Here is a 13,456-nt window from a genome sequence, read left to right as displayed (position 1 = left end):
AGCTCATTATTGTATTGTAATCTTATGATTAGTATTCAAGTTATTTATAAGTGTGAATTACCATAGATTTAGTGTATCTTAACTGAATTGTCTCTACTAAACTTCAATGTTTATCAATTATGAATTTTCCATATTAAACCTCAATGGTTATTGATTTTGAACTGCCTCTAATGATTCATGATGTTTATCAGTTATCTTGATTGTTTGTTTCTCCATTTAAATTTTTATGTTTACTGATCTTAACAATTTGTTATCAACTTTAATTCTGTATGATTATTGAGCTACTTGTATTCACTATCAAAAATTATTGTTCTGCCATTTCTATTTCAATACATTTATATATTGCTCACTTGGTATTTTTTCTCCAAGAACCTATTCATGTTAGTAATAATTTTCATGTCTTTTATGAAACAAAGACGGTGGTCTTCATTATTAAAATTATATTGTATCTGGGTCAATGACCAATAAGCAAAATATTTACATCACATTGACCAGCCGCTCTATACTGATCCACTAGCTACCAGAATTCGGACTCAGAAACAATATAAACTGGTCCTCCGGCCCGCCGGATATCCTATTAATCTTGTAATTTTGTTTCTTTTCATGTGTACTCAATCGCCCATGCACCTTGTAACCTGGACTGAGGGTTGCTGTGGACGAGGGGTTGCCAATGAGACGTACCATTCAGTGGCCAAGCTGTCCATACCATGTATCAGTTGGACAAGTTGTGCGACCATACACAAGCCAGCATTAATCACAATTACATCACAACCACAGCACAGGTGTCAGTGAAAGTGCAGTGATAATCTCAGTGAAGGTCGTATGAAAATTTTCTTTTGTTATCAATACCTTTTTTGTAACAATGGCTACATCCCCTCCTCCCAGTGACTCACGTTCAGTGTCCCCAGATTTAGGGTCTGAGCATTCTGCTCTTATCAGTTCTAGGAATAATTTACTAGAAGAAGCCAACTGGTTCTTCACAAAGTATCCAAATTTTATTGTAAATGATGAAGCAACATATTATCACTTACTTACCATTAAAAATGAAGTTGATCTCCTCAGAGATAAATACAAGAAAATTCATGAACAAATACAATACAAAAATGTATCATTGGACAAGGAATCACACTTTAAACAATTGAAAGGTTCATATTATTCATTTCTAAAGCAAATGCTGCATTGAAAGCTTTTGAGGCTAAAATAACTAACACTCGAAATGATCTTATTTCACAACAATCAGTACAACCTGCTACTACTGCATCACAGCATGCAAATTTTAATTTGCCCCAAATTCCTCTCCCTCATTTTGATGAAAACTTCTCAAAATGGCAGGCATTCTCCAGTGCATTTATGCACATAATAGGTAGTCAGGAGCAAATAAGTAGCACATTGAAATTTTTCTATTTACGACAAACATTGAGTGGTGAAGCTCTAGCAAGAGTGGAACATATTGATGCCAATGAAAAAGGGTTTGAAGTAGCCTGGAAATTGCTCGAAGAGCGATATGACAATAAACGACTCATTGCAACAAACCACATCACTGCCATTGAGTCTCCACCTGCAGTTAAGCGCGACTGTGCACAGTCATTGCGTGCATTCATTGACTTTTGTAAATCACATATTGCTGCCCTTCAGGCACTTGAACTTAAGAATCTCACTGATTTATTGTATATGCATAAAATGTTGTTGCAATTGGACTCTAACACTGTTAAGGAATGGGAGAAATCAGTTCCTATTGACAGTATTCCAACAATTGAGAAGTTTTGGAATTTCTTGGAATCACAATGTAAAGTTATGGATGCAGTTGCATCCAGTGCTAACAATTCAACAACTATTCACTCTAGTAATGCAACTAATCCTGCTTCCAAGCAATCAAAAGTTAATCACTTTCAATCAAGTAATCAAAATAATGTAAAAATGTTTCATAATTTGACAATCAATTGCACTTTCTGTAAAGGCTCAAATCACATGGCCTATAAATGTAATGAATTGCTCAAATTACAGCCTTCTGAACGTTGGAATGCTGTCAAAAGCAAAAACCTTTGCTTCAATTGTCTCAAACCACATGTTCCTAATCATGGTTGTTCTACAAAATCTTGTTTTCATTGTGGTAAGGCACACCACTCTATTCTGCATTCACAAGGTTCGGGACAGAACCAACAAAAAGGTAAAGAAGTTACTTCTAACAATATTCATTCGTCAGTGAAAAAATCATCAGTTGAAAATTCCATTATTGACAATCATTTAAGGGCTTCATCTTCATCTGTTGCAGTCCTTCCTTAATTAAATGAGAGGAGCATGGTTTCATCAGATAATAATGTACATTCAAATGTTGCATCCTCAGTTTGTCTATTTCAGCAAGCTAGTGTTTCTCTTCTTCCTACAGCTCAAGTTTTTGTTGAGGACTCACAAGGAAATTTGATTAAATGTGTTGCATTGCTAGACAGTGGCTCGGATTGCAACCTTATCTCACAACATTTGGCTGATAAGCTTGCATTACCAGCGGTCAGTACTGAAACAACTATTCATTCTATTGGTGGCAACCAATCAAAGTCAACTTATGTTCTTTCAATTCTTGTCAAGTCTACAGACCAACAATGGTCCACTGAAGAATCTTTTATTGTCATTGATAAAGTTCCATATTCTTTCTCAAATTCCAGAATTGAAATAGAAAAACTTGAAATTCCATCACACATTTCACTGGCTGATCCTAACTTTTTCAAGGCTAAAAACATTGATCTTCTTCTCTGTGCTGGCGTTTTTGCTTCAGTCTTGTCAGCAGGACAGATTGTCATTTCCAAAGATGCACCCATTCTCCAGAGCACAAGGTTGGGTTGGATTATTTTTGGCTCTTGTAAGGTACCCAGCTCATCTGTTCCAAATTCTCATGTATCCAATTTTTTGTCAACAGTTTCATCAAACACTCCTTGCCAACTTGAAAAATTCTGGGCTCTCGAAAGTGTAATTGCGGAGATTCCACCACCTGATGATATTGTTTTCTCAGAAAAGCATTATGAAGAGCACACTCATCGTCAGGAGGATGGTAGATTCATTGTATCACTTCCTAAAAAGGAATCATTTCATACTCTGGGTGAGTCCAAGTTTCAAGAACTTAAACGATTCAAATCGCTGGAACAAAGATTAGCAAGGAATAATGAATTGAAATCTCAATATGTGGCCTTCATGAAAGAATACAAGGAACTACAGCACATGACTAAAGTTGATGAGCCCACAGAGAATCAAGGGGTGTACTACATCCCACATCACCCTGTCTTTAAACTTGATTCTACTACTACAAAACTTCGAGTAGTTTTTGATTGTTCTGCCAAAACTTCTACTGGTGTTTCCTTAAATGATGTTCTTCATATAGGGCATACTGTTCAGCCAGAGCTCTTTGAAATTGTTCTGCGCTTTCGTACTCATCTTATTGCCTTTGCAGCTGATATTGCAAAAATCTATAGGCAGATTCTCCTAGATCCAGCTGATCGTGATCTACACCGCATATTCTGGCGTGATGACATCAATCAACCAGTAGAACAATATCACCTTAATACTGTGACTTATGGTTCTGGTCCTGCAGCATTCTTGGCAACGCGCACACTAATTCAACTTGCTGATATGGAAGCAAGGGATGATATCTCAGTGTCTCAAGTCATCAAAAACGACTTCTACGTGGATGATTTATTATCTGGCTGTAATACTCTTGAGCAGGCAGTTACTGTGTCAAAAAATTTGATCAGCACTCTTGAAAAGGGTGGTTTTCAACTTTGAAAATGGATGTCCAATTCTGCAGATCTTCTCAGTACTATTCCATCACATCTTCTAGAGACATCATCTACTAAAGCAGTTGCCGACAGTAATGATACTGTTGCAAAGGCCCTAGACCTTATTTGGAATTCCACTTCTGACATGCTATCAATTCCATCAAGTGTTGGAGAGATCTCACACAAAACAACTTCCACTAAACGGGAATTTCTTTCCTGCATTGCGTCAATATTTGATCCATTAGGCTTAATATCGCCTATTGTCATTGCTCCTAAAATTCTTTTCCAAGAATTATGGTTAGCCCGTATAGGCTGGGATGATTCATTACCCCCAGGTCTATTGAGTAAATGGTTGAAAATCCTTCACGAGCTGCATTCTATCTCTAATATTAATATTCCACGTTGTGTAATCAGTGCTGATACTGATTCTACCTTTGAATTGCATGGCTTCTCTGACGCTAGTCTCAAGGCATATGGAGCTTGTATATATGTTCGTTCTGTATCAAGTAATGGAATAAAGGTCAAAATCTCGTGTAGCACCTCTTAAGGCATTGTCCATTCCCAAACTGGAATTATGCGCTGCACATTTATTGTCTCGGCTAATCAACAAGGTATTGAATGCTATTGAGTTACCAATCTCCAATGTCTTCCTATGGTCTGACTCGCAAACTGTGTGTGATTGGATCAAAACACCTCCTGATAGGAAAAATGTCTTTTGTTCTACTCGTATTTTTGAAATTCAAGAGATCATTTCATTGGAATCATGTTCGCACATCCAATAATCCTTCTGACCTCATCTCAAGAGGTTGCTCTCCACTTGAATTAATGAATTGCAAACTGTGGTGGTCAGGTCCATCATGGTTATCATCTTCAAGGGAGTCATGGGACTCATTTTCATCAAATGTATTATTGTCCGAATCTACTCGTGTTTCTTTAGTTATTAATTCTAATCAATCTGTATTGTCTAATTTATTTGTAAGGTGCTCTAATTATCATAAAATGGTTCGCTCTGCTGCATATGTATTACACTATCTTCATAATTTGCAGCATCCTGATGATAGGAAAAATGAATTTTTATCAGTAGATGAAATCAACAATGCTGAAATTTGTTTAATCAAGGCTGTACAGGCTGATGCCTTTTCCTCTGATTTGAAGGAGCTGAATTCCAACAGTGAGCTTAGCCCAAACAGTACATTACATCCATTCACTCCTTTTATTGATAATCAGGATGTGTTGAGGGTTGGAGGTCGTTTGGAATTGACTAACTTACCTTATGACACAAAACACCAGATCATCTTACCCAATAAACATAAGTTCACATATGCATTGATTGTAGCATATCATCGTCGTTCAAGGCATGCTGGTGTCCAATCAACTATGGCTAGTCTTCGCCAAAGATACTGGATCATTTCTACTCGTCGAACCATCAAAAGAGTTCTCAAGACATGTAAAATGTGTTTCCGATTTTCCACTATCAGATCTGAGCAAATAATGGGGCAACTCCCACATTTGCGCACAAAAATTGACTTCCCATTCTATACTTGTGGTATTGATTATGCAGGTCCTATCTCAATCCGTTTGGGAGGGCCTAAATCAAAAACTTTCAGCAAAGCTTACTTAGCTCTATTTATATGTATGGTAACTCGAGCCATACATGTAGAAATTGTTTCTGAACTATCATCAAATGCATTCATTGCTGCATTGATTCGATTTGTAGCACGCCGTGGCATTCCGCATACCATTTCATCAGATAATGCTACCACGTTCCATGGTGCTAACAATGATTTGAAGGAATTATTCCAGCTATTGTCTTCATCAAAATTTCAGAATGATATTCATGGTGTTACATCTTCATTGAATATTCGGTGGTATTTTATCCCACCCCGAGCTCCACATTTCGGTGGAATTTGGGAAAATGCCATAAAAAATTTCAAGCACACATTGCGTAAGACTACATTCAAAAGGACATTGAATTTTGAAGAGTTATCTACATTTGCAGCACAAACTGAAGCTATTATGAATTCCAGACCTCTGGTACCTCTTACAGAGGATCACAATGTTTTTTCTTACTTGTCCCCTGGGCATTTTTTGGTAGGTCGTCCATTAACTGCCTTACCATTCACTCAACCAGTCACCAAACATGTAGACCATGTTTCTCGTTGGCGCCACCTAGCAGCTACAACACAATTGTTTTGGAATAGGTGGTCCCAGGAGTACCTAATTACTCTGCAGAAAAAACAGAAATGGACCTCCTCCTCAGAAAATGTCAAGGTCAATACCATTGTAATTTTGAAAGATCTTGGCACACCACCATCAGTTTGGAGGTTGGCCAGAATCCTTGAGGTACATCCTGGTGCGGATAATAAAGTCCGAGTTGTCACACTTCTCACACCTACAGGCATCTTAACACGTGCTATTTCTAGTATTGTACCTTTGCCTCATGATAATGAGATTGAAAATGTATCTACTCATTAATTTTATTATTGGTTTAATTTACTCTTAGGTTTATGTATTGTTGTAGTCATTTATCATTTTTCTAATGGGCCCGGCATTGGTACTTGTCTTGTTTGGTTCTATGGGTGTGAAACATGGATTTGGTGTCTTGTTGTTTTTTGGGATTTACGTTTCCCCAGCTTCCAATCATCCTTTTCATCATTGACTTAGCTTGCTCATTCAACATATTTTCTTTCTTTCTTATTATGCCATCCTGCAGATGACATAATGGGCCCGGCTTATGTTGAATTTCACATCCAATTCAATGATTGAAATCATTAGTTCCTTCTTTACCGCCTGGAGCGCTCATTTCTTCTGCTCACATTTTGTCTTCTCTCCAGCAGCCGGTAAAACCCGGATGCGGATGATGCTCACATAAGCTTTTTGCTTGTGCATGGGTAATGGAAAGTGCAAGGGTAAATTATGAGATGATTAAACTTGCATGCCTATTCGATGAGACTCGAACCCACAATATATAATTTATAAATTTAAATATATATTAACAGGATACACACGACACAGATAGATTAAAAACACTTGAAGTGTTTTTAATCTATCCGTGTCATGTGTATCCTGTTTATATTTGTAAGAAGCTGGTTGCTCTACATTCACGCTTCTTCTTTCTAATCATATGAACCATATGACTTGTTAATAATTTACTAATGTTGTTTATCAAAGTAACAGCAGAGCTGATGAGAGAATCATTGAATGTTCATATTTGTACAGTTTAAGATTTATTGAGATTTATATTATAATTGACATTAAAATCGATTTTCTAAAGTAAATGAAAATCTTTTGTCAATTATTCATTTTAAGTAATATGTGCGAAGTAAGATCATCATAAATCGATTTTAATGTCAATTATAATATAAATCTCAATAAATCTTAAACTGTACAAATATGAACATTCAATGATTCTCTCATCAGCTCTGCTGTTAGTTAGATAAACAACATTTGTTGAATTTCACATCCAATTCAATGATTGAAATCATTAGTTCCTTCTTTACCGCCTGGAGCGCTCATTTCTTCTGCTCACATTTTGTCTTCTCTCCAGCAGCTGCTGCGCTCTGGTGACTGCTTTTCAAAGCTGGACACAGCCTATGGCAGCTATGACTTGCATTTTTTGATGGCGGCGTCTTCTCTTCAATCTTCATGTCAGAGTTGTGTTTCGTTTATTCTTTTCAAGTTTTTCTGGTGAAAACTTTGCTCAGTGCAATGGGATAATTCTATTCCTATTTCTTCATTCTTGTGAGTTGGTGACGCGTGCGTGTAACAAATTGATTCCATATAAATTTTATTTTCCTTTGGGTGAACCCGTAACCATCTACCTTTGACTGTAACTTGGCGTGCCTTGTTAATGTTTTATGAATCTACTTCAACACTATCATCTACTTTCAACTTGGATTGATGTGCCTTGTTGCTATTAATGAATCTGTTTCAATATCATTTTGAATCTTCTTTTAAACTTGATTTCGAACTGTAACTTACTAATGTTTGGTAATACCCTGCCTTTACTTGACTGTTGTGTTTAAACTGGTAGCCACACACTTGCTTAGGCTTACCTCAGTTTCCATATGAACTGGACAATTCAACTAAAGTTAGCTCTTCAAATATTGAACAGTGATTAATATTTTCTTGGAAGATCTTTCAATGTTTCCAAACGAACTGGGAGTTATCAATGTGCTGTAACCAATCGTCTTATCCATACAAGTGTTGGAAATCTGCATCAATTCATCACGGACAGTATACCCATACTTCAAGCAAGCCTACCTTGACTATTTCCTGGAGCCAACTTGAACACCACTATCATGTTGAAACCCTAGGTAACTGCATATTTTTGCCATCTTTGTATTTGCTAATTACCTTTATCTTCCTATCCCTTAAATAAGGTTAGGGTTGAGTTTATTTATTATTTGGATCTAATTACTTAGGCTATTTTTGATTTCTTGTTGCTTCATCATAGGTCAGATTTTTGTATGAAACAAGAATAACTATGACAACCTATTGTAACCTTTTTCAATCATTCAGTTCAGTATTTGAATTTTCAATCATGAATGTTGTCAGAACATAATCTTTCCTTGTTCATGATGCAACTTACTATTGCAGAATCACTTTATATATAAAAATATTGGTTACTTGGTAAAATATTGTACATCACTTGCTTAGGCTAGGTTTTTTGATCATCACATTTTATTATTGACTTAGGATTTTAAAACAAACAAGCAATTTTTATTGCATCAAATATATTTTGTTCAATTACAATATTTTGTAATCTACAAATTCTATAAATATTAAATTCATCACATTTTAAATTCAATTTCAGTATTTTTCAAGCTCATTATTGTATTGTAATCTTATGATTAGTATTCAAGTTATTTGTAAGTGTGAATTACCATAGATTTAGTGTATCTTAACTGAATTGTCTCTACTAAACTTCGATGTTTATCAATTATAAATTTTCCATATTAAACCTCAATGTTTATTGATTTTGAACTGCCTCTAATGATTCTTGATGTTTATCAGTTATCTTGATTGTTTGTTTCTCCATTTAAATTTTTATGTTTACTGATCTTAACAATTTGTTATCAACTTTAATTCTGTATGATTATTGAGCTACTTGTATTCACTATCAAAAATTATTGTTCTGCCATTTCTATTTCAATACATTTATATATTGCTCACTTGGTATTTTTTCTCCAAGAACCTATTCATGTTAGTAATAATTTTTCCGTCTTTTATGAAACAAAGACGGTGGTCCTCATTATTAAAATTATATTGTATCTGGGTCAATGACCAATAAGCAAAATATTTACATCACATTGACCAGCCGCTCTATACTGATCCACTAGCTACCAGAATTCGGACTCAGAAACAATAACATGAGTAAATTATTAACAAGTCATATGGTTCATATGATTAGAAAGAAGAAGCGTGAATGTAGAGCAACCAGCTTCTTACATATTTATATTATAAAACTTTAAAGTGTTTTCTGTTAAGTGCTCTCTCTCTATATATATATATATTATATATATATATATATATATATATATATATTATATATATATATATATATATATATATGTATATACTGTCGGCCATATTGCCGAGTTGGGTAAGGCGTTGCACCCTAGTGCACTAGTGAACAAGTCTTCTAGTGCTACCTGGTTGTATATATATATATATATATATATATATATATATAGATTTACTACCTTGAAATGAGTGCATTAGCTGGAAGTTGAGATAAATGATATTGACTATTATTTTATATTTTCTACATATAACATGTTGACATAGAATAGATAATCTTACAAAACAGTGCAATTACATATTTTTAAATCAAAGGGTTTCACATTCACAAAGAGTACTCTACTTGAATGTATGAGGAATATCAATATACGAGTATATTTGGAATTCATATGTAAGAATAAATGATTTTGATGTGTTGTGACAGGTGTGGCAGGACATCGAGACGGTGATCCTTGGAGGCAGTGATGCGACCCCACCAACGCTCCCACCGACACACTTCCCCCACCACCAGCCTCAACAAATGTCCAACTTCTACATTGACTTGAGCACTTCCTACAAGCACAGCCGACATTCTCCTGATTCCGAGTTGAAGGATTCCGAACCTAGTTTGGGTGGCGATGCAACAATGTATATGGACTACAACATGCCATCCACGTCATCTCAATCAGCTCAGTGGTCCAGTGCAAGTACAGAGGGTCCACCAGCATTCGTCTGTAGGAATTCTTCGTACTTGACAGCCCAACAAGGGTCAAGGTATCTCGTTCCTCTAGGTCAGATCTCGCCTCCCAATACACCCGAAGCATTCCAGCATAGCACTGGATCAGACCCCTACAACCCGGAGAGGCAACATCACCACTTCATGATCATCACTCCACCATCATCACCCCACATCACCACACATCACCATCATTTGCCCTATCAACAGACAACATCTCATCATGGTCCCCCCCTACCACCAGCCCCCCAAGCACTCACCACCCCTCAGCAGGCGACCAAAACTAGACGCCGACACAACTGGAGTCGACGTAAAGTCATTGTGCACACATGCTCGCATTCGGGATGCGGCAAAACGTACACCAAGTCGTCTCACCTGAAGGCGCACCTGCGGACGCACACCGGAGAGAAGCCATACCAGTGTGGCTGGAAGGGGTGCGGCTGGAAGTTCGCCCGTTCCGACGAGTTGACCCGCCACTACCGCAAGCACACCGGCGATCGCCCCTTTCGCTGCCGGCTCTGCGATCGCGCCTTCTCACGCTCTGATCATCTCTCCCTACACATGAAGCGACATGTCACTGTTTGATATCCTATACAAATATATCAAAGCTACATCCAAAATGCTATTTCCACATGAAAACAATAGTAGATTTTCATCATCAGCCTCATAGGCTGAGAAATCAGGTTTAATGCAAGAACTTGAGTCAAGAATTTTAGAAAAAAAAAACGGAGAAATTTAGGGTCTCATGTATAAAAAAGACAGTACAGTACATGCACATATACAACTCGAAGAGGCTTTACATCTTAGCACCGAAACAAACCTTATTTACCTCAGGAGTAAATTGTAGTAATACAAGATTATTGATCGTCAGAAAGAAGGATTTTAAGTTACAAAAAAGTCACAAAACTGAACCAAGAAAACGATTAATCAAAATAACGATACATAATGCTGCAACAGAATAATAGGAAAAAAATCAAGTCAAGATAGTTATGAGAGCAACTAATCACCAGAACCCAAATGCATCATCAACAAATATAAAATAATGGATATTTTGAAACAGAAACAACGAAAGTTATAATATACATCAAAAATATAGACGCGATACTATAAAGTGATTACTTTTTGTAATCAAAAAACTATTCCATACAATAATTATTGAAACTACACTGTAATGCTGCACTGTTACATTCAACACCATCAAAAACTGGAACTAAAAGTTAAAACTGCTAAACATTTGATTCAATTTGAATTACTTCAAAATCCTCTCCTATTTCATTTCTGTGAATCAAATCAAATTTTATCTTACACAACTTTAATGCAGAACATGAACAAATGGTTATGATATTATGATATCTAGTTATATGTGGATAAATTGTTTCAATTCTGTAGAATAACATGATCACAGAAAATGAGCTTTTCGGACAAATCTAATTTAGTATTCATTCCACAAATGTGAACGAATAATGGCTTAAATCACATATCATTGATTTTAAGAGCATTATTTATTAGGCTACTCCTATTCTTTCTGTCGAAAGAACTAGACTTTTCAAAAGCCTAGTTATAAATTCTCAATTCATTAATTTGTTTTTATATGTTCTCTAGTTTCTAAGGAATTATATCAGATCTTGTCATAGCTACATGATTTATTAATTATTTTTACATGAAGTCAATGCTAGATTTGTCATAATCAGAGTTAATTTCACACTTAATTTGTCATTCACTTCATTTTGTGATTCAATTGATCAAAGAGGCTCAGAATATCAGGTGATGAGCTTGATCTGATTCGATTCATCAAGATTATTTTAGCTGCAGTATTGTAAAGCTTTACTAGTTTGAAATTGAAATCAATTACAACGTTATGTTTGAAGTCGTTACCACATATAACTAACCGACTTCAAACATAACGTTGTAATTGATTTCAATTTCAAACTAGTAAAGCTTTACAATACTGCAGCTAAGATAATCTTGATGAATCGAATCAGATCAAGCTCATCACCTGATATTCTGAGCCTCTTTGATCAATTGAATCACAAAATGAAGTGAATGACAAATTAAGTGTGAAATTAACTAATGAAATGTGAGTTTTTAAAAATAGTTTTATTCAACATTCATAGACTAGCACGTAAAAGCACTATGCTCACAATGGAATCTCACCTGGTATGAATTGGAATTATCTACAAAGTAGATATAATGATGACCGAATGGTCATTAGATACAGTTGGTGGAGCATGTCAACTCTTCTATTCAACTCCTCCTCCTCATCATCATCGTCCTACTATTAGCACTACATCCTGCTGTAATTGCTCGCTCAACCCTCTGATATTGAGTAGTCTAGGAGTGTAGTAAGAGTACAAAAATGCCTCTGGTCTATTTCGTTTGTTTATTAAAGCTGTGAAGTTTGAAACTTCCATCAACGTTTTCAATTATCATATTTCAACATGAATTAGAAAGTAATGTTACCATAAGTGATACCATGGTTCTATCTATGCTCTACATTTCACCTTCATAGAGCCATTCATAACTCATGATATTTATTCCATGAAATAGAATTAACTTTTCTACAGTAGAGAAGTTGATATTTTGGCATTTAATGAAAATGGAAAATTTTATTGTGGTTTATACCCATATTGAATGAAAACAATGAAATTTTAACAATAATGAAATTTTAAATTTCTACATATTTTTGGAAAGATCTGATAATAAATTTCACTTACAATCACAGTACATATAAACTTTGATCGGATTATGTGATAACATAAACTTCATTGGTCCAATTTAGATGACAAACACTAATTTAGAGGAAATTATTAAAAAACTAAGGTTCTAAAATAGACTAGCAATACAAGGTGAACTCCAAGAATCACCACAAATCCAAAATGACGATAGAAAAGTGAAAAACAATCACGTGTGTTTAAGAGAGAAACATGTGTTAACGAAATTTGCCGTGAGGCAATCCATAATAAATTATATAGACCTACTACTCCCAAACTACAAAGAGAGAATCGGATCCAGTTAGATATATGTAATGTAAAGGATGTCTTTATATCAAAATTGCAAAGAATATTCGTTCCATAACAGATTGGTGAGAGCCTGATTCATCATCTTAAACTGTAGTGGGTTGAATTTAAAGTGATACTCATCACTATTTTTTTCTCTCAAGTTCCAACTAAAAAGACTTTAGCTGATTAAATAGATGTAAGAACTGATCCGAACGAGCCAAATGCAAAAACAAACCTGAACAAAGGAATATATGAATAGGCATATATGAATTCTGTAAGCCAATATAAAAATCTCAGGAACTTCTACATTTTTCATGTTCGATTAACAGTCAAATATTAACTCTAACTTAATAGTAACGCCAATATTTATAAATAAGTATTTAAAAAGTTTTGATCCAAACTCGCTTAAGGAACTAATTAGAATCTTCTTTATTGTTTACTGTATTGGCTGCTTA

At 35.4% G+C, this 13,456-nt stretch overlaps 1 protein-coding gene across 1 annotated transcript in view; it reads left to right on the top strand.

Annotated features, from left to right (window-relative positions):
- LOC120355017 (Krueppel-like factor 4) overlaps nucleotides 1-11,636 on the top strand; it is a 32,986-nt gene extending 21,350 nt beyond the window's left edge. Inside the window, exon 2 of the mRNA XM_039443249.1 lies at nucleotides 9,712-11,636. Coding sequence (XP_039299183.1) covers nucleotides 9,712-10,587 — 876 coding nt within the window. The 3' untranslated portion in view covers nucleotides 10,588-11,636. The remainder of the gene's footprint in view (nucleotides 1-9,711) is intronic.
- Nucleotides 11,637-13,456: the final 1,820 nt, after the last annotated feature.

This window comes from Nilaparvata lugens, chromosome X (genome assembly GCF_014356525.2).
Source record: "Nilaparvata lugens isolate BPH chromosome X, ASM1435652v1, whole genome shotgun sequence".
Lineage (NCBI taxonomy): Eukaryota > Metazoa > Arthropoda > Insecta > Hemiptera > Delphacidae > Nilaparvata > Nilaparvata lugens.
The sequence above is the reverse complement of the archived record's forward strand: the minus strand, read 5'-3'. Positions and strand labels throughout refer to the sequence as shown.